Source organism: Lepisma saccharinum, chromosome 1 (genome assembly GCF_977018435.1).
Source record: "Lepisma saccharinum chromosome 1, izLepSacc3.1, whole genome shotgun sequence".
In the NCBI taxonomy this organism is placed as follows: Eukaryota; Metazoa; Arthropoda; class Insecta; order Zygentoma; family Lepismatidae; genus Lepisma; species Lepisma saccharinum.
In genome coordinates this window covers 126834401-126857524 of record NC_139229.1, presented here as the reverse complement: position 1 = coordinate 126857524, position 23124 = coordinate 126834401, and the positions used below count along the sequence as shown (strand labels likewise).

Here is a 23124-nt window from a genome sequence, read left to right as displayed (position 1 = left end):
TGACAGGTGACATATCTCTCTTAGAGACCAACCTTCATAAATAAATGCAACTTTCCAAACCAAAGTGACATGACAAGTTACATGTGTTTCTCGGACTAAACCATTTTCTCAATACGGTGCATGGTGTCTCCTTGGTTTGTTCCTGCATGAAAATGAAGGTTTTGATTTAGACTGAAGGGACCCGTGTCGCGTGAGGATTTTACCAATCAAACTCAGACCTGTGCAGCCTATCATACTGCTATGGTATGAAACACTGTTGTTGATTGGCTCAATCTCAGGCGACATGTGCCTCGTGTCACTTGCCACCTCAGTCTGTTGTTCGCGCAAGCATGGTGAATAACGGATTTTTGCAAATCCAACAACACCGAAAATTGTTAAATGCTGAAAAAAAAGTGTTGATGTATGTGCGATGGTATGTTCTGAATGCATTTTCATCCATTTGAAATCACGAAACAACACATCTATTTGGAATAAAATACAAATTGTATCTTTTGTGAATATCATCACATTTTGTGCTTTAAAAACAAAAAATACCATGAAAATCCACCATTTGTGTTTTATGCTTAAAGAATAAATGTACCACATTTACAGATGTGTAATGTGCACACCTTCCAAATTTTGTGCAAAAGGAAAGTATTGTGCATGTCATATGGAATAATTCCAACAGCTCCATGAAACTACATGTAACTACGTTTCCCAAGATTTTTCACCTTATCTGGGAACATTTGCACCATCGAGGAAAATGGCAAAGAACTAACGGGAAATCGAATGTGGGCTTAAAGCCAGACAGGAGCTGTAACATCGATATCGGAAATTTAATATCGCGACATATCATGAAAATACCGTCACAGATGATATTTTTCTGTATCGTCATATCGGTGATATATCATCTCCATAATATATATCGCCAAAATATTGTGATATATTGTCTACTTGATATCGCCTGGTCAATATTCTTTCAATATTGTGATATATCGTTATATATCTTGTTACATATACATTTTTTAGTAGTCCACCCTCTTGCCACCTTATCCTGCTTTCAATGTGCTGCTTATTATTATTATATATTGGGCCAAACGGGGTTTACGAACTCCATCAACACCCTCTTTGGCACGCCACTGTTTGTGGTGCATGAAGTGTTTTGCAATACCCAACGAACTGATGCGACTTTAGCAAGGATCGACACGACCCACATGTAACATCACATGGGAGTCGTAAGATTTGTCATGCAAGAAACTCTCTCTCCCCCTGTGTTACCGAGCGATGTGGAGCAGTTCTAGCGAAGATGAAGTGCGCACCTATCATCACACGGGAGCTGCAACGTCAGTATTGCTTGCACGAAAATATTGATCCAAATGGCGCGATATATGCGGAGATAGCAGACATCCGTGACTGAGTTGTTAGCATATTGAACTACAGTGCTAGGGGTTCCAAGTTTCAAAGCCGGGTGTTGGCATGGGTGTCCTTCGTCATTGTTCCTTCATTAATTTCACCATATGATTACTCATTGTCGTGATTAAGCCAAAAATGACAAAAGAGATGCTAAAATAATTTTTAAAAAATCAAGTTATGCGGAGTGGTCACATAAGAGCGATAGCGTCGGTATGAAATGTTTAACTGAAAGTAGCGCGATTTTGCCAGAAATCTAGTATGCACCTATAGCCACACGGGAGTAGTAACATCGTCATTTTTTGCGCGAGATATGATTTGCGTTTCCGAGCAAAGTGGCACGATTTTTTCAGATTGAGTGGTCCCGGGTTCGATTCCCAGTGGGATATCTAAAATCTCGACAATTTTAGCTGACTCGATCGCAAAAACCATAAACTAAGGCGATGGGACTCGATCTGACATCAAAAAAGTTGAAAAGTATCTTGTTCTTAGCACTCCATGGGCTATATGTGACCGGGGAAGTGTATATTCAGATTACAACTGTAATTGTTCTTTCTTTTAATTGATTAATTTTACTTCTTGCACAGCGAGACTTAAAATTGTGATTTATATTTGTTTTTACCCCTGTGTAAACACACGGCCTCAATTTCCAGTTTTTGCATATTTCAAAGCTATTTCGCAAAAAGGCATTCATTTCGTGTTACTTCAGGAATAAAACTCGCACATATTTCGTCATTGGTGATGTAGTTATTTGCAGAATGTAAAAAATGTTAACGTTTCTTCACATTTCGCATTTTCGCGCATCACGAAAATTCAATGTCCCTAGCAATGGCTAATTTGCTCCAAATTGCACACTACTTATAGATATATTGGACCCATACTGGCAGATACTGATACGAGTACAACTTAATCTGTCATATAATTAAAGGTGACATTTCATGTCGTCTAGTAAACATGTTGAAAGATTGATAAAGTCACAATAAGAACATGTGATTTTATTTCACTTTTAACTTCCTCATCTTTCTAAGATATATCATTATGCCATTTATCTGCTCCCACACATGCACTTTCATTCATTCACAAAAGTTCCTAAAAACTTTCAACATAAAGCCTGAATTATTACATTCATGGAACTTCACAAGTAACTGAAAGAAGAAAAAATCTTGTGGCACACACACAAGAAAACTTAACAAAATATTTTTTAAATCATTAATTTTTGCATTACTACAATCCCATTACCATCTTTTTGCTCACTTCTGTATCTGCATATCATTATTGGAACACACATATCCAATGCAAGGAAATAAAATAGAATATGCAGTGCAAACAGTGCATTGTCAAACTAATGTGCCAGTGTCACAATACACATGAAATCTACTCTACCTATTTGAGGAAGGCTGAAATTCCTTCCTTCTCGCCTGTAACGGCTGGACATTGGGTCAGGAGTTGACACATGCAGAACAGGTAGGATCAGGTGATAGGGATGGTCAGCTGTTTCCTCAGAGTTTAAAGGACTGTACGAAAGGTTGGGAGATGATGAAGACTGGGAAACTAAACTGCCTGAACAGTACTTTTCTTCAAGAGGTGGGAGGAGACTTCCCAGGCGAGATGTACCTGAAGCTGAAGATGATACATCTGGTGGTACACTGGATGCTGCAAGTCCGCTGTTACGATTCTGAGAACTTGCTGACGTCTCACTTGCTTGGTTCCTCATTCGAACTCTGATTCCTCCATTCAAAACGCTCCTACTTGTGGCATTCTCTCTACCTGCTAAAAAGAACGAAATATATATATGGGACATTCCATTGTCATGGGTGGGACACACAGACTATATTCTTTTATATTAAAGTAAATATTCTACTAATAGATAGCAACATTTTTCTTCCAGTTTCTGTGCAATGACATACGAAACTTAACACTGTTGATTAAACATAACTACCCTTAAAATTCTTTCAGCTGAAACAATGCCTCTTACTTAAAGAACTCCTAATTTCTGTGAATTTTCAAATGATGAAAAATAAATTATTTAAGACAGAGAGAGAGAAGGTAATTGACATTTGAATATTCAAATGAAATGGTGTTGAGGGGGAAATTTAACAGTTAAAGGAGAAATTAATTGTTTCTTGGTGCCTCAGGTGGGACAATTGAAAACAAAAGTAAATCAAATAGTTAAAATATACAAACAATATGTAAAATACCTCCTACCTTCTCTAACTTAATAATGTATAGGGCTCGGATAATTATGCATTTTGCATATTGCATAAGCAAATGCATATTTAAGGATTTTTAACTAAAAATACATATTTCATATGCAGTTGCATATTTGTATGAAAATAAATGTGTCCGACTTTGTTGCCCTAAAATAGTCCACTTGTATCTTGCGAAGTGAAACGTGTGTTTCTGAATATAATACTATTCTAGATGAAAACAGAAGGAGTGTCAAGTTCGAAAATTTGAGACATGTTGTTATCAAATGCAATCATGTTCTTGATCTGTAGTGTATTGTTTCATTTACGCAGAACCATATTCATTGAAAAAAACTGTGTAGCGAATGAGCATTCAGAATAATGCATATTCATTGCCTGGCATGTAATCTTTCATAGTTTGTAATACAGCATTCATAAATTAAACACGTTTTTAAAGTGCATATTTTACACTTTTTTAGTGCATATTTTACACTTTTTTAGTGCATATTTTACACTTTTTAGTGCATTTTTTGCATTTTTTTAATGCATAACTATCCGAGCCCTAATTATGTATAATACTTGATTTTTTATACAAGTGACAATTTCTGATTGTTCACTCACAAGATAGGATAAAGTTACAGCATTGTATTTAATTTTAAATATTGAGATTCAGGGGCACTTTGAAATGGAATGCCCCATACATATAATTCAATCAAAAAATTATCAAACCTTCTTTGTCACAGAATTAATCAAGTTTATACCAATTTCCTCAACAACATACTACCTACCATCAATTTCAGTATAAAGAAAGAGCAGAATCACCAACTCAAACTTCCTTGACCTCACCATCTGACACCAATCAAAACAAATTCATCACACCAGTTTACTGCAAACCTGATACTGGCAGATCCACACAATGTCTACCACAGAAAAAAAAGGGGGAAAAGCCATCATGCACACTGCTCATTTCCAGATCGAGGAAACTGCTTGCACCACATAGAGGGAGGCTCACCAGCAGCACAACACTAAACTCAATTGTATCCACCATCTCATACCAATCATACACTTCCAATAGACTTGCCAAGGCACTCTGGTAATGTAACATCAAAGTCAAACAAAAACAAGCCAACCAGGTAAGATTACTCAGCACGGTACAAAAGGTAATTCATACAGGATCAAGCATTTCTGGGGGTGTAAAAATAACATGTTCATGCCACCAAAGTTACAGTGACAGAACTATCAGGACAGTGGAGGGCAGAATGGAAGGTCATCTGAAACATGGCTAAAAAGAAACTCCAAGACTAACAACGAATGCCACTGGACACTCCATTGCCTCTATCACAGTACTCCATGAAAAAGATTTCATTATTCACAACATAACTGAAGAAACTCATGCCATACTCCAGCAAAGGCCTCCTCTAAAACCTAAAAACACGAAAGCCAACCACCACAAAAAAGGACACACTTAGCAAGTTTCGTGCAACCTTCTCATGGAAGCAACGGTGGATGACGTGCAGTGAAGCAGACGATGCAACCCAGCAGCACATCATCATCAGTGCCACTAAGTGACAGAAATGCAAACTCCAGCCAGACAATTGCAAAGAAAGCATCGGCACAATATAACTTGCATCCAGGCAAATAAGGCAGCAAGCTCTTGGAATTAATAAGTTCCAACCAAGTGAAACTAGGAGCAGTTCAAGAACCACATGGCTGTTGCAAAATCAACATGTTCCTGATCAAAGACTGGAGCAGAGTAAATTTGAGAATGGTTTGACCAGGGAACTACTCTTAAACAAGAGCAACTTAGTCTTTAGAGTTGTGTTAATGCAAGACTAGCAAAGTTTCAAGGTGCAGAGGTGATTTTTCAAGGAATCTTCATGGTACAGTACAGGGTAAGTCATAATGATGGACCCGATTTCAGACATTTATTCTGTGAAATATAATAAACAAATGTCATTGTGAGAGGTAATGCGCAGGGGCACCATCCAATTGGAGAATGAAATCTGTGCTATCCTCTGCAAGCTGTGGAAGGAGCCATAGTTGCAGCATATCAAGGAAAACAAGTCCTGTCACAATACGTTCATGGAAGAAAAAGGGCCCATAAATCTTTTCATGGGAAATGGCACAAAAGGCATTCACTTTGGGAGAATCGCGTTCGTGTTCCACAAATTCAAGGGGGTTAGCAGTTCCCCAAATCCTTACGTTGTGTCTATTCACTTTCCCTGATAGGTGAAAACTTGCTTCATCACTGTAAATTAACCTATCAGAGAACCCATCCGTTTCCATTAATGCGAGGAAATCAGCACAGAAAGACGCGCGCAAAGCATAATGTGTCTTTTAAGGCTTGAACTAGTTGCAAGCGGTAGGGTTTCATTTGTAAACATTTCCGCAGAACCCGCCAGACAGTTTTCTGTGGAAGTTGAAGTTCTCTCGCTGCCCGGTAGGTGGACTTCTATGGACTCCGCACGAAACATGTGCGCACTCATTCCACTGGCTCTTCCCCAGTCGATGGACGGCCAGTCGATTTTCATTTACAGATGCAGCCCAAATGTCTGAAATGATCATGCCCCTTACGAATGGCCTTCTCCGTAGGTGGTTCTCTCAGATATTTGGTACAGAAATGCCATTGCACACTAATCACAGACTTGTTCACATGATAATCAAGCACACAGAAAGATCTGTTCTCCAGTCAACGCCATTTTCCTGCTCGCTGCTGACTCCTAGTGGTAGAAAGTGGAAACACTGCGTGGAAACTAAACTTTGAAAGTTAACCTTTCGAAGCGCATGTTTCACAATAACATATGTTTATTAGATTTCACAGAATAAATTTCTGTAATCGGGTAAATCATTTTGCCCTGTACTTACCTTGTAACACGTTAACATGGATAATTTGTCTGAGGACAAGATAATTCCCGCAGTAATGGCAGATCAAATGTCCTGAATATCACACGATTAATTCTACCTGTGCTGGACACCAGAAGAATTCATATTTTACGTCACTTTTCTGTCACATTTGAAATGGTAAAAATTAAGAGGCATTCATGCCCAGACTATATGCTAAAACTAAAACCTTCAGTAGCATGATTGTGAGCAGAATGATCAACGTGCTTGCTGCCAAGGTATCACAAGAGCAGAATCTGAAATCAGTCAAAGATATTGTCAGTATAACTTCACTATAAGGGAAATCAAACAATATCTACCCTGAACCAGTGTTGGTTAATTAAGGAAAATTTCGATCACTCTAGGGAAATTCGTAGCATGGATGATATTCAATTTGACATCATTATACAGTATGCTTTGGGAAGAAACAACATGAAGTCAGGCAAACATATTCACACATGTTAAGGAAAGCATACGAGAAGCCTTCTTACAGAGAAATTTGCAATATTGTATACATACACATTCCTCATATGATCATGATAATGATATCTTGAATTACTGTAACCAAGATCACATGCTCAATGATTACCTGGCATGTTTTCAATGCAGCATCTGATCTGCCTGCCCAAACTATGGCAGCAGTAGGTGATTTTGTGCAATGAATTGTGGGAAAAGTTGTTTGCTGAATATTTTAGGTGAGAAGGGAAAAGATAAATTCCATCAAAAATATCAAAACTGCAGGGAAATTTGTGTAGATATCCCCATTCCATTTTACAATCAAGTTCACTCGAGTGTGACATCCATTTTCTTTTCTTTCAGCATGTAATTTATACCCAAAATTCAACTACAATTAAAATTTTAAATTCAGCCTGGGAACAATTACAGTCTTCCCATTATAATTTGACTTTTAAATTGTTGCTATAGCACAGTTGTATAAACCTAACTCTTATCAAACTTTTCATATATTTTACTCCAAGTATTTGCTATCAATAAAGTTTATTATCTGTTATCCCTTTCTCATTTTCATCCATTCAATCAAACCTAACATTTCTGTGAACTGATAATCTGAGTCAATGGAAATACTACTACTACTACTACAGATAATAATTATAAAAAATAATAATATTTAACAAAGTTTGATAGTGATATCAATTTGTCAAGGGAAAAGGAAAATTTGGAAGAAAATTTTGCAACAAACATCACTAAAAACTAATACTCACTTATCTGTGGTGATGAATGATTATTTGTTCTGGAGTGTCCATCTGGCATGTGCTCTTGACTTAAACCACTCATGTCTATCTTCATGCCATCAAGAAGAGTAACCAACTCTCCAACTTTCACATGATGATCTTCATGTTTAGATTCATTCATTAAATCCACTGTCAACTCAAGGTTCTCACACTTTCCATTGTAATGTGATAATATGTCAAATAAGTTTAGCTTTTTTTCACCTATTAAACTGTCCTTTCGAAATGTGCTGTGATCAAACACACGATAATGCAGTTGTGAATGTGGTGTCACTAGACTGAAAAAAAAAAAAAACATATTACACTAATTTAGTTCTAAGGTTCATTGCAATTGTCCATGTTACACATTCAATCCTTGATTTGTAATAAAAAAATTAACCAAAATTAAAAATTAGGGGAGAGACCAATAAGTAATTCTGGCCAATACTTATATAGTGATAAAATTTACTGATACCAACATTCAGCTGATCCGATATAAAATTGCAAATGCTCCTTGAAGAATAAGAATGATTCATTAACATCCTGAGTAACTATAATAGGTTTAGCTTTGAAACAGATACTGCTTATTTAAATATTTACTTAACAAAACTGGGTATATGTTTCTACCAAAAATAGTAGCAAAATGGCAGAATGTTGTTAACTTGTTGAAACATCAAGCAGGTCCGCAAAATGTAGGTGAATTATAAATTCTGTAATTACAGATCAGTAAATCAGATGTTCTCTTGTAAACAACTAGTACATAGACATTGACGAAGTTTCTAAATTAAAGCCAAGATTTCTTACTGGAAGTTTATTAAAAAAAAAAAAAACTTTTTGAGAATGATTTTACGTTCTTGTACGTCAAATCAGGTGGTGGATGTTGTGCAAGTAAAACATACAACCTGAGAAAAATCTTATCTTAAAAACTTGTTTATTGGAACCAGAAAGGTAAACTGTACCACGTGTGGAAAAAAATTTAGTTCATGAATTTCATTGTATAAAAGTATCAAAAGTTTGCTACTACACAGAGTGCACATTGTTTTAAAGCCCATTTCAAGACATTTTAATTATACATTTTGAGTTTTCTTAATACAATTTTCTTCATCTTCAGTTACATTCAGTTTAATTTTTATATTTCATATGCTGCATACCATTCAGGAAAAGCTGTATGGATAATGAAATAACTGCAGGGTTAATTTCAATGAAGTGAGTTGCTGAAAGGCATTTTGAAAAATTGTTGTTAGCATATGATGATTAACAAAGTGTGTCTTTATCTAAATTTGGTTAACAAGGCACAGTAGAAAAACAAATATACATAGAAAAACATTTTCAACACAGGATTTTTTGCTTTTATTTCTCGGAGCAGCTAAATAACTTTTTAATTCAAGGTACAGATGAAACCATGAACAACTATAAGAATGTACCATGCCCTGAAACAAACAATACATTTAGCATTAATTTAGCTACATGAATGTCTAAGGAATGGTTATCATTTATCGGACACAATTTTCAAAACAAGGAAAAATTAATGTAAGCACTGTAAATGGCAATTATTTTTGTAGCAATTTTGATTATTAAACCTTGCATTACATTAATTGTTTTATTTATATACACATTTCAAAACAGTCAGTTTTTTTCTGCATTTCCCTGTACAACTGAAATCTTGCAAGGTCATCAATTTTCCAAAAATTACAAAGAACAACATCAACTCTAACTGCACATGATTGGAATATGAAACTCGTTAAAACTATTTCTCTTGTCTGATGAAGTGTTCTTGGGTTACCAGCCCAGGTTAAATTGGAGTTAGCTTCCAACATTTCGAGAAGACGAGAGCAATGTATGCCCTCAAAACGTTGGAAGCTAACTCCAATTTAACCAGGCTGGTAACCTGAGAACACTTGTTCGAATCACATACAACTCCTATTTACTTCTCTTGTATGGTTATTACAAGTGTAAAAACTGTTTTTCGTTGTGACGTTTCAGGAGAACACATGCTCCCTTCATTAGACATTTATTTTTAGTTTGATTAAAGATACAGTTATGACAATGGTTAAAAATCTTTTAACAAAAAATAATCAGTTATACAATGGATGTTGTCAATGTTACATTGTTGTAACATAACAACCTGACTGCGAAACAAGAAGTCAGTTTTATTTTTATTTCAGATAAAAAATTGATTACATTTTTTCTTTTAATTATGAATCCCAAATATCATCAGGCAACTCAAAAACATCAGGGGAGAGGGTATGAGTGGGTGGGCAGATCGATCAGGAAATCTATTAATTTAGTATGCTTTTTCCTGACTTAAACAATTGTCTCCATACTGAACCTTCATTCTGTTGTAAATTTCAGAAGGTTTCACTCGCTCTGACCTCAAAAAAACTAATAACACTTTGTTGCTCTTCTACGGTGCAAGTCAACAGTGTAGCACCCATGTTCTTATTTGTAGTCCAAAAATTATAAAATAGACTAATATGAAGACTACAACATCAACCACTCACTTATAGTTATGGTATTAACATGGAAGCCAACAAATTTAGCAAATTCCGCACACATTACAATAAAAAAAAAATTCCATAGGAACCCATTGCCGTCCCATTATCAAATTTTGCACACAAATAGCCAAATGATGTCTTCAAAACATTTTTTTTTCAAAAAATTAAAAATGGTGTTCTTGCAATTTCCAAAAAAACTTTTCTTTTTTTAAATTACAAAATTCAAATACCACAGTCATGTTGCATTTCAAATTAAAGCTCATTAAAGGCAGAAGAGAATGACACCAATTTGAGCTCTCTATTTCAAATAGTTTTTGATCTACATCTGTTTAAAGATCTTAAAATGTCATCAAATTTTGGTATTCTTGCTTTTCTGAAAGTCAATAACTCAAAAACTAAGAGCCGAAAAAATCTGAAAGTTGGCAGTTTTTGTCCTCTTGATAGGTACAATGTAAACACAAAAAATCTGAATCCTAAAGGTTCAAAAATATTTTTTATTGGTTGATTTGACATGGAATGACCCAATGTCCAATCTTATTGCCATTTTCCTTGCTCTATGTTCTATATAATCCTTTGAAGAACTTATATTATATATTCCTGTGGTTTCCACATCTGGTACAATTTTCTCATACTGTATTCATTAAATGTACATTCCAAACTTCTTGGTGATCTAAAGACATTTTTGAAATTAAATCTTCTAAAAAATTTTGCAATCTTATGTGAGAATCTCTTGTGAAATGGAATAGAAACAAATTTATTTTCAACAGATTTCTCATCTTTGTCTGCTTTTCTCTTTACTTTAGTTATCTTTTGACTTGTTTTTTGATTTGGTTTATTCTGTTAGTGGGAAAGCCATTTTCCTTTGCTATATTCAAGAGCTTTTCTCCTTCATTTTTCATATCCTATTATTTGTGCCCTCAGGAAAAAAAATAAAAATGCATTATCCCTTGTTATATAAGAATATTCTTGTAATAACCGTAGACTGCAAGAGAAATAATTCTACAATGCAAGCAATGCGTACATACAAGAAAAATAACTCACTAAACTATATGCACATTCTTAGCCTTCACTATGCAAATAAAGTCAGCTGACCCTAATAACAGATTTTTCTAAAAATTAACACTCCTGTATCAGCTAGCAGCTAACAACTACACTCAGTGGTGATGCACTTGAACTTGATTTAGTTATTGTATGTTCAAAATAAGTAAATTGAGTTTTTGTTGTTTAACTTATGCACATATAGGCTAATATGGACTGGACTTACATTTTAAAGTGGGATCAGAACAACTAAGTGCCTCCAACAGATATCGAACCTGGGACCCCTTGATTACAAGGCAATGACATTACCACAGCACCATTGGGGAAGCTCAAAATAACTCAAATAGGCAGGTGTTTGAGGGATACCAAGTCAAATACATGTTCAAAACTGTAATTTCAAGAATCAACAGAAAAGGCATTACAGATTGGTGGCCTATTCTTCACAAAATTGCTCACTGTGAAAATGGCTCCTAAAGGTAATCCTACCAGTAACTAAAGTAAAGTAGTTCCTTGCAATAAATAAAGACACTTACACTGTGAAAGGTTCATTCCATTTTGGTTGGTAAGTACACTTCACTACTTCAGTCTTCCTTGGGCTCTTATCATCAACAGATAATTCTACATAGGGATTTGGTTTTAAGAAACTGCTATTCCCTCGTAGATGAGCACATTCAACTGGAAAACAAAATTCTCAATATAAATAGTGGAACAGAAATTTTATGCTCTCATGTTCCTTGAATCTACACCTTAATATTCCTACTCCTTGTGCTCTATATATGCACATTAAAGGTATATCTGGCCTCCTCTAAATATACCTAACATTTACAATAAAAATAACCCAAGAAAGATAATGAAGTTCACCTGATCAAGTCACATTATTGCAAAGGCTTACAATGAATATCCAGTTAACACACATCTTGTAACAGGCCACATTTAACAAAAAATATTTGAATTTCAAGAAACATGGGTTAAAGTTACATTGAAATTAAGCATATAACCATGTTTCCCATCAAATTTCGGTTCATTTTGATGGATCAGATAGGCCACATTTTCACAGATGGCTACCATGTTTGTAACATACCCTAACAAAGTTTCCTCCATTTCCTGTGTTTTGAATATGGACATTTGATTTTTTTCTCTATCTGCATTTGTTTTAGATGGTGCTTCCACATTTATGACCCTCCTAAATTAAATCATAACTTTCATCTTAAGCAGTGTACATTTTTAAATTAGGGAGGAATTTGTTCAAAGTTATGACATATTGAACAGCAACCAATCCTCTCACACAAAGAAAATGAAGTGTGTTTCAATAAAAATGCAATTTTTAAACGTAACATAATATATACCCATTTCAAAGACACATTATAAACACAAGAATTGCAACCTTGCATGTTGCCATTTGTGAAACTACCACAGTGACCTAACACTTTCACTATTATGCATAGCAGGACATGTAACAGCAAAATAACCATTCCAACAATCCAATCTCAGAACATTTGACAAATTTCTTGACAATTTTTTTTTTAAAAAAATGGCAGTCAATAATTGTTGCAAACTCCATAAGAAAAATTTATTCCAGCAAACAGAAACATCCGTTTTATTGAAAACACTGAATTTTACAACTAATTGAGATTTTCATTGTGATAACATGGATAACCAGGGTAGCTACGATTTTTTGATTATGAAATTCCCTGACTATTCCAGGTTTTCCAGACCAGAAATGAAATTTTTCCAGACATATTTGTCGTCATGATTTTTGCTTTTTAACCTCATGTTTTTCAATTAAATATGCAGGCACGTTAATTATTATGAATATGAATATACACAGTTACTAGCTGAAAATTTACCAAGTGATTTATATAATGCTATTCAATGAAAAAATAAATAACTATTGTACTTCCCCATTTACTAAGTCATTACAATTAAGGTGGTGTAAAAAATCAATAAAAAATGCGGCATATATCAAAGCTTTACAATGTAACTTGTATACAAGCTTAATTATATCAATACAAATGAGAACCAACACAAAATTAGGTCATGTACCTTTAGAAAATATGAAATAAGTTTAATGATTATATTTTTTAATTTATTGAAAGTAGTACATATTTCGGAAATTCAGAATGTGAATGGGGCCGGTGACCAACCATACACCTAAAAGAAATATATATGCAGGCCATACTTTGGAATCAAATATCTCCATTATTTGAGTTTTCCACATGCTGGAACCAATTTTATATTACGGGAAAATATCGAAATCTGTCTACTAAAAGGTAACAGTTCCGAATGTTTTATGTTTTTTTTTTTTTTCAAAGTTTCCTAGCAGGAAGACTAATTATCATAGAATTTTGGCATTCATTGTGACACGAAATTTGAACCATCCTTAACCCGAGAAAGCCCATGACTTTATTTCTGTGAATTTTGTGATCATATTAATAGGGTTGATTGGTTTTGCATCAAAATGGAATAAAATGAAGAAAAAATAAAGATTTTATTATCCTGCTCGAAAATACAGGGGTGTCACCTGTAGGTGACATTGGGCATTCAAGGTACCAAAATGAACATAACGTGAACATCTCTGTTTTATACCTCCCTTTTCATTTTTATGTAACACAGATGATATTAACAATGTCAGAACTTGACATAACACTTTACACTTTTTCCTGTTCATGTATGTGCATGAAATTCATACCAACATTGTATGTGTAATGCTACACCGCACCTCATACATATTATCCGTGTCCTCTTGTGGCAGTGTTCACATGTTCTTTGAGAGCACTCTTCCTTTACATGTTCTGCAAATGTTGATGTCTTGTCTGACTTCATTTGGTACACGCAAGGACACAGAACCAATTTGGGGACTTCTGTAAGGAGGGTTTCCATGTAAACAGCAGTATGATTCCACCAGTGATCATCGGAAAGTCACTGAGAGTCCCTTTGTTTTTACTCGGCATCCGTACCCGTCCAGTGTGACGTCAACCACTGAACGGGTCGCAAACGACGGTCTCAAATTCACAGAACGGGTTCATGGGGGGAACGAAGTACTGAGTCCCTTTGTTTTTACTCAGCGTCCGCACCCGTCCAGTGTGATGTCAACCATAGCCAGTTACGTGAAATTCTGCTCTTCAAGCTTTATTGCAGATCCAAAACCAATGACCTGTACCAACACCAACCTGCTCCGCTTCACGTATCAAAAGAGAACGGGTTCCGAACGGGTGTGTTCTTGAAGAAAGAAAATTTCCTCACCACACACAAAGCTAAAGCAACATTTTTCCTTAAGAAATTCTGAGGATGGTTGGTGCGTAGGTTTCGTCTTGAGTAGCTTGTTCTCTAAGGAAAAATCTCACGCCTCTCCAAATTCCGGTCTTGAACAGTTTCAGAAGAACGAGTCGCAAAATAAACGGATCCAAGATCCGAGAGTGAATAAAAATAGAATCGAAATGCGAAGGAACCAAAATTTTGTACGTAACAGACTGGAAGTTATAATGACGAGAGGAACAAGTTTCTGAACTGAATCTTTTGGGGGGGACTGGAATCACAACAACCGAATTCGGAACTGCAAATGAACCGTTCGTTCATTTTGTAACTGGTTCTCCTGCAACTCCAAAATGCTCGTAAATTCCAGAAAATATGCAAAATTCCCTGACTATTCCCTGACTTTTCCCTGTTTTCCAGGTTTTCCAGTCGCGTAGCAACCCTGATAACTGTAAAAACATTTCAAGTAAAATACCATACTCACTAGTAACATTGAGTTGATGAAAGCCAGGGGATGCTGGTTCTGTCATCCTTAAACGTGGGTTTATGTTTATCTTCTGATAGCTTCATGCACCAAACAAAACATAGTACCACCTTCTCATTTTGTTATTCCCTCCTCTCATCTAAAACAAGAAAAAAGGCATTAACAATAATTGCAAAATTGACAATCAGGAAAGAACAATAAATGCAATGAATGAAGCTCGAATGTTAAAACCATTTATCGCACAGGCTACCTCGAACAGAATGTGTGATCTTGATATCGCTGGCTAAATACTGTTCTGTCGTATCTCCACTTTTCGTCAGAAGTGAGTTTATGACGACATAGTGTTTGGTACATGTTAATGCATCACTATCTGAAGCAACATATCTGGTTGTCAAGTGGTGTGAATTATCAACATTAATAAAATGTTTGCACAAATTGTGTACTGTATTCAAAATCCATACAAATCCAACTTCACTCAGCTCTCCTGAAGAGTTTGTGTAGATGGACATAAGTCAAAACAGTATTTAACCAGAGATATGATAGTTGCACAATGCTTAGTACATTTACACTATTCTCAATATTTATATGCATTTTGTAAGTTTAAAATACCATCACATCAATATCAAATACAAAATCAAATTAAAAATTTATGTAGGCCTATACTTATGTCTAACCTAGAATTTGACCAGTTTATTTTAAATCCACTCTATACTCAGGTGGGCTAATTGGCAGTGGCAATGAGATCTTAACCTGTGACTCCTTGATTATAAATAAATATATATAAATACACGTGTATGCTCTGGCTGCAAGGTGAGTGATAGTCATCTGAACCTCCAGGTGTTAGCCTAAATGTGGAAGATCTGAAAGACAATTTGAAGTTGTCTGGCTCGCCAAATAGGGCTAAAGGTATATATCTTATATCTGGATATATTAGAATGATTAAATTACTAGTAAGGCAACACCATTATTTTCATTTTGTGAATGTGCTGTGGCCATTGGATGTTGAATATCAGTATTTGTACAGAAGCTGCAGATAAAATTATCATTTGTACTTTATGTTTTCCAAACATGTCATCATCTAATATACACTCTGTTAACTAGCTACAATGATGGTCAGAAATATGGATGGAGCACAAACATCTGTGCCTTTCCCACACTACAGGTTCCTCCAGTGTCTTCAAACTCCCACTAAAATGGTTGTCAGCTGGCTACAGTAAGTAAAAAAACACAAGATTCTTTGAGAAGCAGTTATCAATGTATCTTATCGTTACTATGAAATCCAGATAAGGCTCAGTATGATGTGTAAAGTTGACCAAGATTGTGATGTCACATCACCTCCTTTCCATTGAAACTTTTTTTTAGTTGAATTAAAATTGGCGGCCAAGAATATGTTGGACCTCCACTTGGCACACACAACTATGGTTTTCCCTGGGTATTATTTTCTATCTTCTGATCCCATTGCAGTCCCAGTTTGATTTCTTTATATGTTTTAGAGTATGGTTTGGTGTGTCAGTATATTTTTTCCACTATTTTTGACACGTTTTGAGATTTTCAAGGTCTCATGACAATATTTTATTTTGTGGAAGCATTGGAAAGCTTGTTCAATTCCCTGCACAATAAACTTTATTTGAGATTCCTAGGCCAAATAGGGGCTGAGTTACAGCACATTTACAATAGCTGAACGGGCTCAGAAAGTGCAATTTCTGCTAAATTTGACCTTGAATAATTTGGTAATTACAAGATGCACGAAACTCAAAATTTTCAGTTACTACATTCCATGCATAGTTTCAACTCCCCAAATTTCATGAAAATCTAAGATGGTCGGGTTGAAAATTGCACATATCTGTGATGATTTGTCATAGAATGACTCTATGGTCATATCACTGCCATTAAATGTGTGAATGCTAGTTTACTTGCAAATGTGGCCAAAATGTTTGTAAGTACACTTTAATACATATAGTGGGATCCAAGTCACTGATATAGGACACACCCCAAATCTGTCAGTATCTTTGCAAGATTCAGACTTCACCAAAGTCAAGAGAATCTCCGAACAGAAACAGCATGAAATATATTAATACAGTGAATGTATAACATTCTTCTTACTGCATAAATAGAATAGTTTTAGAATAATATTTGGTCTAGGAATTAATTTGTGCAGTTGTTACGCACACATTGAAGCTGTAGTTCAAACACAAAATACATAAATACCTTAAGAAAAATATTGTCCATCGCGAGCCACCACTTTCGCCCATCTGTCAGGCAAGTTACGGATTCCGTGGCGAAAGAAGTCCTCATCCTTTGAAGCGATCCAGTCAGAGACCCATTTTTCGATATCTTCTGAAGAAGTGAACTGCTGTCCAATCAAATCGTTATTCATGCAATTGAACAAGTAGTAGTCCGAAGGAGCAACGTCTGGTGAATACGGCAGGCGGGGTAAAACTTCCCATCCGACATTTTCTAAATAGGTTTTGACCAGTTTTGCGACATGTGGGCGAGCGTTATCATGTTGAAAAATAAGTTTATCATGTCTGTTCTCCCATTCTGGTCGTTTCCTGGCCAGAGCTTACTTCAAACGCATTAATTGTCGTCGATAACGTTCTCCATTAATAGTTTCACCCGGTTGCAGCAGCTCATAGTACACCACACCTTTCATATCCCACCATATGCACAGCATAACCTTTGCACAGTGAATATCTCGTTTCGGTTGTGATGGACCTGATTCACCTGGCTTCACCCAGGCCTTTTTTCGTTTCGGGTTCTCGTAATGGATCCACTTCTCATCGCCAGTAACAATGCGATGCAAAAACCCCTTTCTTTTCTGTCTTTGAAGCAGCAATTCACAAATGTTTTTTTGTCTTTCAACGTCTCTGTCTTTCAATTCATGTGGAACCCAATGTGACATCTTTTGAATCATTCCCATGGCTTTGAGGAGTTTGGAAACTGTTGTTTGATCAACGCCTAATGCTTCTGCAAGTTCTTCCTGCGTTTGACACGAATCCTGATCGAGCAATGCCCTCAATTCTTAGTCTTCAAATTTTTTTGGCTGTCCAGGTCGCTCTTGGTCTTCCAGGCCGAAATCACCACTTCTGACACGTTCACTCAGCTAGTGCATGGTCACCATACACTTCCACCAAAATACGATGACTTTCGGTAACACTTTTCTGCATGTTAAAGTAATGAAGCAGAACACCCCGCAAAAACACTTTATCTGGCACGAACTGCGCCATGTTCAGTTGACTACAAAATGCTGTTGTTGACGCGTCAATCAACTGCCCTACACTACGAACGATGCACGCTGACAGGAGTTTTCAACGCATGTGTGGATACATGGAACTGTGGGATGATACGCTTGTTACGCCATTCTTGTCCAGGCGCACAAATTAATTCCTAGACCAAATACACAACATAACTTATGAAAGTTGTATTATTGCATGAATTCACAATTGCTTTGTTTTTCAGCTACAACCTCATACAATAAATTTTCAGTTTCATTAAAGTCTTGATAAATATATTTTCATTATATCAAGTTTGCTTTTCTGTCATTTAAATGACTGGTTATCTAGGACTGTGATAAATTTAGTTACGATTGTTTGATAAATCATATCTCCTATTGTCTTCTACATTACAATTTGTAATGTTGTTCAAGAAGATTCTTTCTTCATAAACTTTTTATTGATCTCCAATACAGAATTCTAAAGTGGCCCAGAATTCTAGAAGTGCATATATACAGCCCCTCCTCCCCCCTCCCCCACACACATCTACAAAAACAAAAAAAGGAAAGAAGCCAGAAGGGCAGATAGGTATAATAAATGTAGGAAGGAAATACAGAGCATTCCCTGACATTCGTTACGAGACTCGGCAGCAAGCAGCCCAGCGTCAGCATGTCTACTGTAATTCATGCACTATTGTAACTCTGTAGGGCTTAAATTTAAGAATTTTAGCAGCCCTAATTGCTGTGGTTTTTGAAACACCCGTTTCTTGTGAGAGGCGGCGGATAGATTTCCGAGGAGACCGTTCTAACTTTTGTCCTATCTCATAGAGTTTTTCCCCAGTAAGTACACGTGGGTTTTTCGTTCCACTTTTATTCAGAACTGACCCTGTTACTCTAAACTTTCTTACGGAGTTTAATATAGTGGTTCTATGTGGAACAGGAACACCAGGAAATGGTACTACTTCCGTATAGTGGAAACACCTAGAAATCATTTATTTCGCACATTTTTACATTGTGGAACATTTTTTTAGGTGTAATAATGAATTTCTAACGAAAATAATGTCTATTTTTTAAATTTACGAGTACTCACAGTTTTTCATTTTTCCGATTCTGTAACACACACTGTGGAGATAGAGTACTGGTTCATCGCGCGTTGTGGCAGTGTTTTGTCGATTTGGAGTGTGCATGAAGTGTTTCAAACCTTCTTCGCTGAAAAATACCTAATTTCGTGGCCGGATTTGAAATTATGCTAATACCTCGTTAGCCCCACGAACAATTCATGTTTAGCCCCACAAACCATTCACGTTAGCCCCACAAACCATTTCCAGTAAGGTTAGGTTAGATTAGGCAAGCATAGTTTGTATTTTCGAAAAATAAAAAATCTTGCAAACAAAAAGGCGTGTTTGGAAACATTGACAGGGGATTACATCATGAAACGCACGGACCATCCTTGATGTATAGAAGCAACAGGAATTGCATGTCGGAGAGATATTTTTAAAAAGATTTCAAGCTAAAAAATATTATATGGCGTAAGTAAACACATTGAGGAACTTCAACGATGATACAGAAAGTGATTTCCGTAAGTAGTTTCTTCTGTAAAAATGAAGAAATCCGTTTCCACTATATGGAAGTGTCACCCAGGAAATTTCGTTGCAAAACGTCATCGCACTTCTCCACAATTCCTCTTTCCGAAGTAACACTCGACAAGATAAATCCTTTGTTGTAATGTAAACTTTTGTGGTGCCATATTAAGCCACAATCTTCAACACACGGAAACAGCACAACACAACTTCCGAGGGAGGATTATACTGGCGTCAGTCTGCGATGTCAACAGAAAGGGAAAGAGAGCGAAGGCAGGGAGAGCAAAAAAAAAAACAGACTGTAGAGTGCGACTGTCGCGGACCCCGTTCACCGGGAAAGACAATCGCTGACACCGGGCCGCTTGCCACCAAGTCTCATAGCGAATGTCTGGGAATGCTCTGTAGTACACACAGTTACCACACAAAATAAAAAGTTTCTGGATTTCACAACCTGGCTGCAACGTGGAGCCAGATAATGAGGAAATAGCAAGAGATATTAGCTGAAAAGGTGCTATCACAAGTGTTTAACTATTAGTTGGATGGTGGGTGCAATGAAAAAAATATCTGAAAGAAAATGTGTGGCTGGGACCGGTTGGGAAGTTTACTGATTAGCTAGGTTGAGTCAAAACAGTGGTCCAGACTCCAGACGAATATTGGATCAAATTTGTGATTACAAATGTAGCAGCCAACTTGAACTAAACTTTCTTTTTAATGGACATGTTATCATGTGACAAAAAAGTGGACTAGAATTTCGCAATAAATATGTACATCATTACAACATAACTTTAACCTGTATGCTGCTTGATCTCTAATTTATTTTCTTGTGGTTTAACTGACTATAATTCCTCCCGAACAAAAAACTATTGGAGATCATTATGAACATGTCATGTTATTAAAAACCTTCAACCATTCCCAACACGAACAAGAACAGTTACTATCATCATTTGTAAACAACATGCTACCAAAAAACATTGTGGGTTCAAGCAGAATAACACAAAGTTGAAGTGAAAGTAAGCACATCAACAAGTGTCTTATGAAAATCTAACCCATTTTGGGATGTCATGTGACCACATTTTCATTTACGAAATTGAATGACTCTTGAGATGGCACCATGTTGGTAACATATTATTACAAGTTTCCGGCCTTTCCTAAATCATGTATCTGGATGATGTGATTCTGGTTTTCATGTTTGTCTTAGATGGGTGTTTCCATAGTTATGAAGCATGAAAAACATTAATGTTTCTAGCTGCAGAATGGATATTATAACACTGAAATTAAGCATACCATTGTGTTTGTGAAATTCTAGTCCATTCTGATAATATCACATTAAAAAAGAAGCTACTACAAGATGGCCACATTGTTGGTAATGTACCTAAAAAGTTGACCCCGCTCCCAATTCATATATTATGTATGGACTTCTGATTATTTTTTCGGTACCAGTTTCATAGATCGGAGACACATTAAAATCTGATATTTTGTGTTTCGCATGGTTCGTACTTACCAATTGTGTATTGCAGAACATAGTTCAAGGTGCCATTATGTTTTTTACAAAAAAACAAACGCAATTTTTCAAATTCTGAGTGCTTTTTTTATTCCTTTCTTCGCTTCCGGAACACACAATATGGTGGGCACATCTTGACTCACGTTGTGGGTATGCAGTGTTTCAACCTTCTTCACCGAAAAATACCTACTATCGTGTTAGTCACCGGTGGAAATTATACATTATGCACGGGTAGCTGATGGATAGCCCCACGAACCATTCACGGATAGCCCCATGAACCATTATGCATGGTAGCTGACCAGTAGCCCCACGAACCATTTCCGATAAGTTTAGGTTACGTTAGGCAAGCACAGTAAAAAGAAAGGGGTTTGAAACACTGACAGGGGCTTACGTTTTGAAACACTGACAGGGGCTTACGTCATCAAACATACGCAGCATCCGGTTGTCGTAGGGCAAGCAAATGAAAGCAATGGCAATTGTGTGTCAGTGAGATATTTCTCTTGAAAAATACATGATTTCCCGGTCAAATATATTCCACGATGAAAGAAAATACCTCGACGAACGTTGTAAACCTTGGAGAAACTCATTTCCGTAAGTAGTTTCTTGTGTAAAATTGAAGAAATGTGTCTCCGATGTATGAAACTGTTACAATTTTTTCTTTCAAAAGTGTGTTTCCAAACTTATGCATGAAACTGTACGTACATAAGTACACACACACACCTACATACATAACTAACTCTCTGGCCTTCTTAAACCTGAAGGTTCATGGCTGCAGCAACACAGGCCTTCCATCTGGCCCTATCCTGAGCAAGATCTATATACTCTTTTCCATCTCTACCGATTTCCTTCAGGTCCATCATCATTTTTTATATATATATAAGGTACAAGGAATTAGGAAACTAGAAGCAGTGGTTCAAAAATACACCTCTCTCGGTTGCAGTACTTTGGAGGATTATTTAGCTGGTTCCATCATGTGGCATTAGGAACCTCTAATCTCAATACTGGAGATGCAACTGAACATTTGGCTACAAATGGCAAAAAATCAAAATTTCAGTTTTTTCCACAATAGTACTGCGAAAAAATTATCTATCAGTTACTTGTTGTTAACAAAATCAAAGCTCAAGATTTTCCATTTTAAAAGGGTCGGTTAAATCAGTTGGCTCCAGAAACCTTGACTACTTCTAAAACTCAATTAACCACTTGAACGTATGCAAATAAGGTCATGCCATAAAACTGAATTAATAACAAACTACCAAACTTGAAAACTAAGTTTTCTTTCAGACCACCTTAATGTTGAGCATGCGTGTATTTCTGCTAATACCATTTACATCTAAGCTTATTCCGCAACAATACATCGCTTCCTATAGGACGAATATCACAAGTAACAAATGCATATGCGTTTACAAGGAAAAACACTTCTTCGTTTGTAAACTGACTTGCTAATTCGCATTTAACACTTCACTTAAACCTGATTAACATTGTCAATAAAATTAAGATTCCAAACTGTGTCGTAGGAAAAGCTTAACTTATATTTTAAATCAATCAACTTCAAATCAAATCGCCTACCTACATACTGACAACCTGAAGTGTAGTCCCCGAAATAACGCAATTTCATTCTTTTTCCAATATTAGCAGCGTTGCCAGGTCATATTTTCAAAAATCGGGAGATCGTCCTCTGAAAAATCAGGAGATCTGCTTAAAAATCAGAAGAATTAATAATAGCGTATTATCAACGTTCTGGGGGGGGGGTTGAGTGGGAAAAGATTTCCACTATCATTATTGAACGTTAATTATTAATTTTAGATGTCAAAAGATAATACTGTTATGTTAATACAAATTTTATTATGAATTTGTACTTCAAGTGGTACGATAACCCCACCCC

At 36.2% G+C, this 23124-nt stretch overlaps 1 protein-coding gene across 4 annotated transcripts in view; it reads right to left on the bottom strand.

The window, feature by feature from the left end:
* The window catches only part of Su(dx) (WW domain containing E3 ubiquitin protein ligase suppressor of deltex), a 78222-nt gene extending 55347 nt beyond the window's left edge, over positions 1-22875 (bottom strand). The window contains exons 1-5 of one of the 4 annotated variants that reach the window (XM_083138398.1): positions 22809-22875; positions 14951-15089; positions 11748-11889; positions 7676-7980; positions 3004-3159 (exon numbers count right to left, since the gene is read on the bottom strand). In XM_083138398.1, the coding sequence (XP_082994524.1) occupies positions 3004-3159; positions 7676-7980; positions 11748-11889; positions 14951-14996 (649 nt within the window). In that variant the 5' untranslated portion in view covers positions 14997-15089; positions 22809-22875. The remainder of the gene's footprint in view (positions 1-3003; positions 3160-7675; positions 7981-11747; positions 11890-14950; positions 15090-22808) is intronic. The other 3 variants (XM_083138401.1, XM_083138399.1, XM_083138400.1) reach the window with 3 other exon arrangements.
* Between the last annotated feature and the right edge of the window lie 249 nt (positions 22876-23124).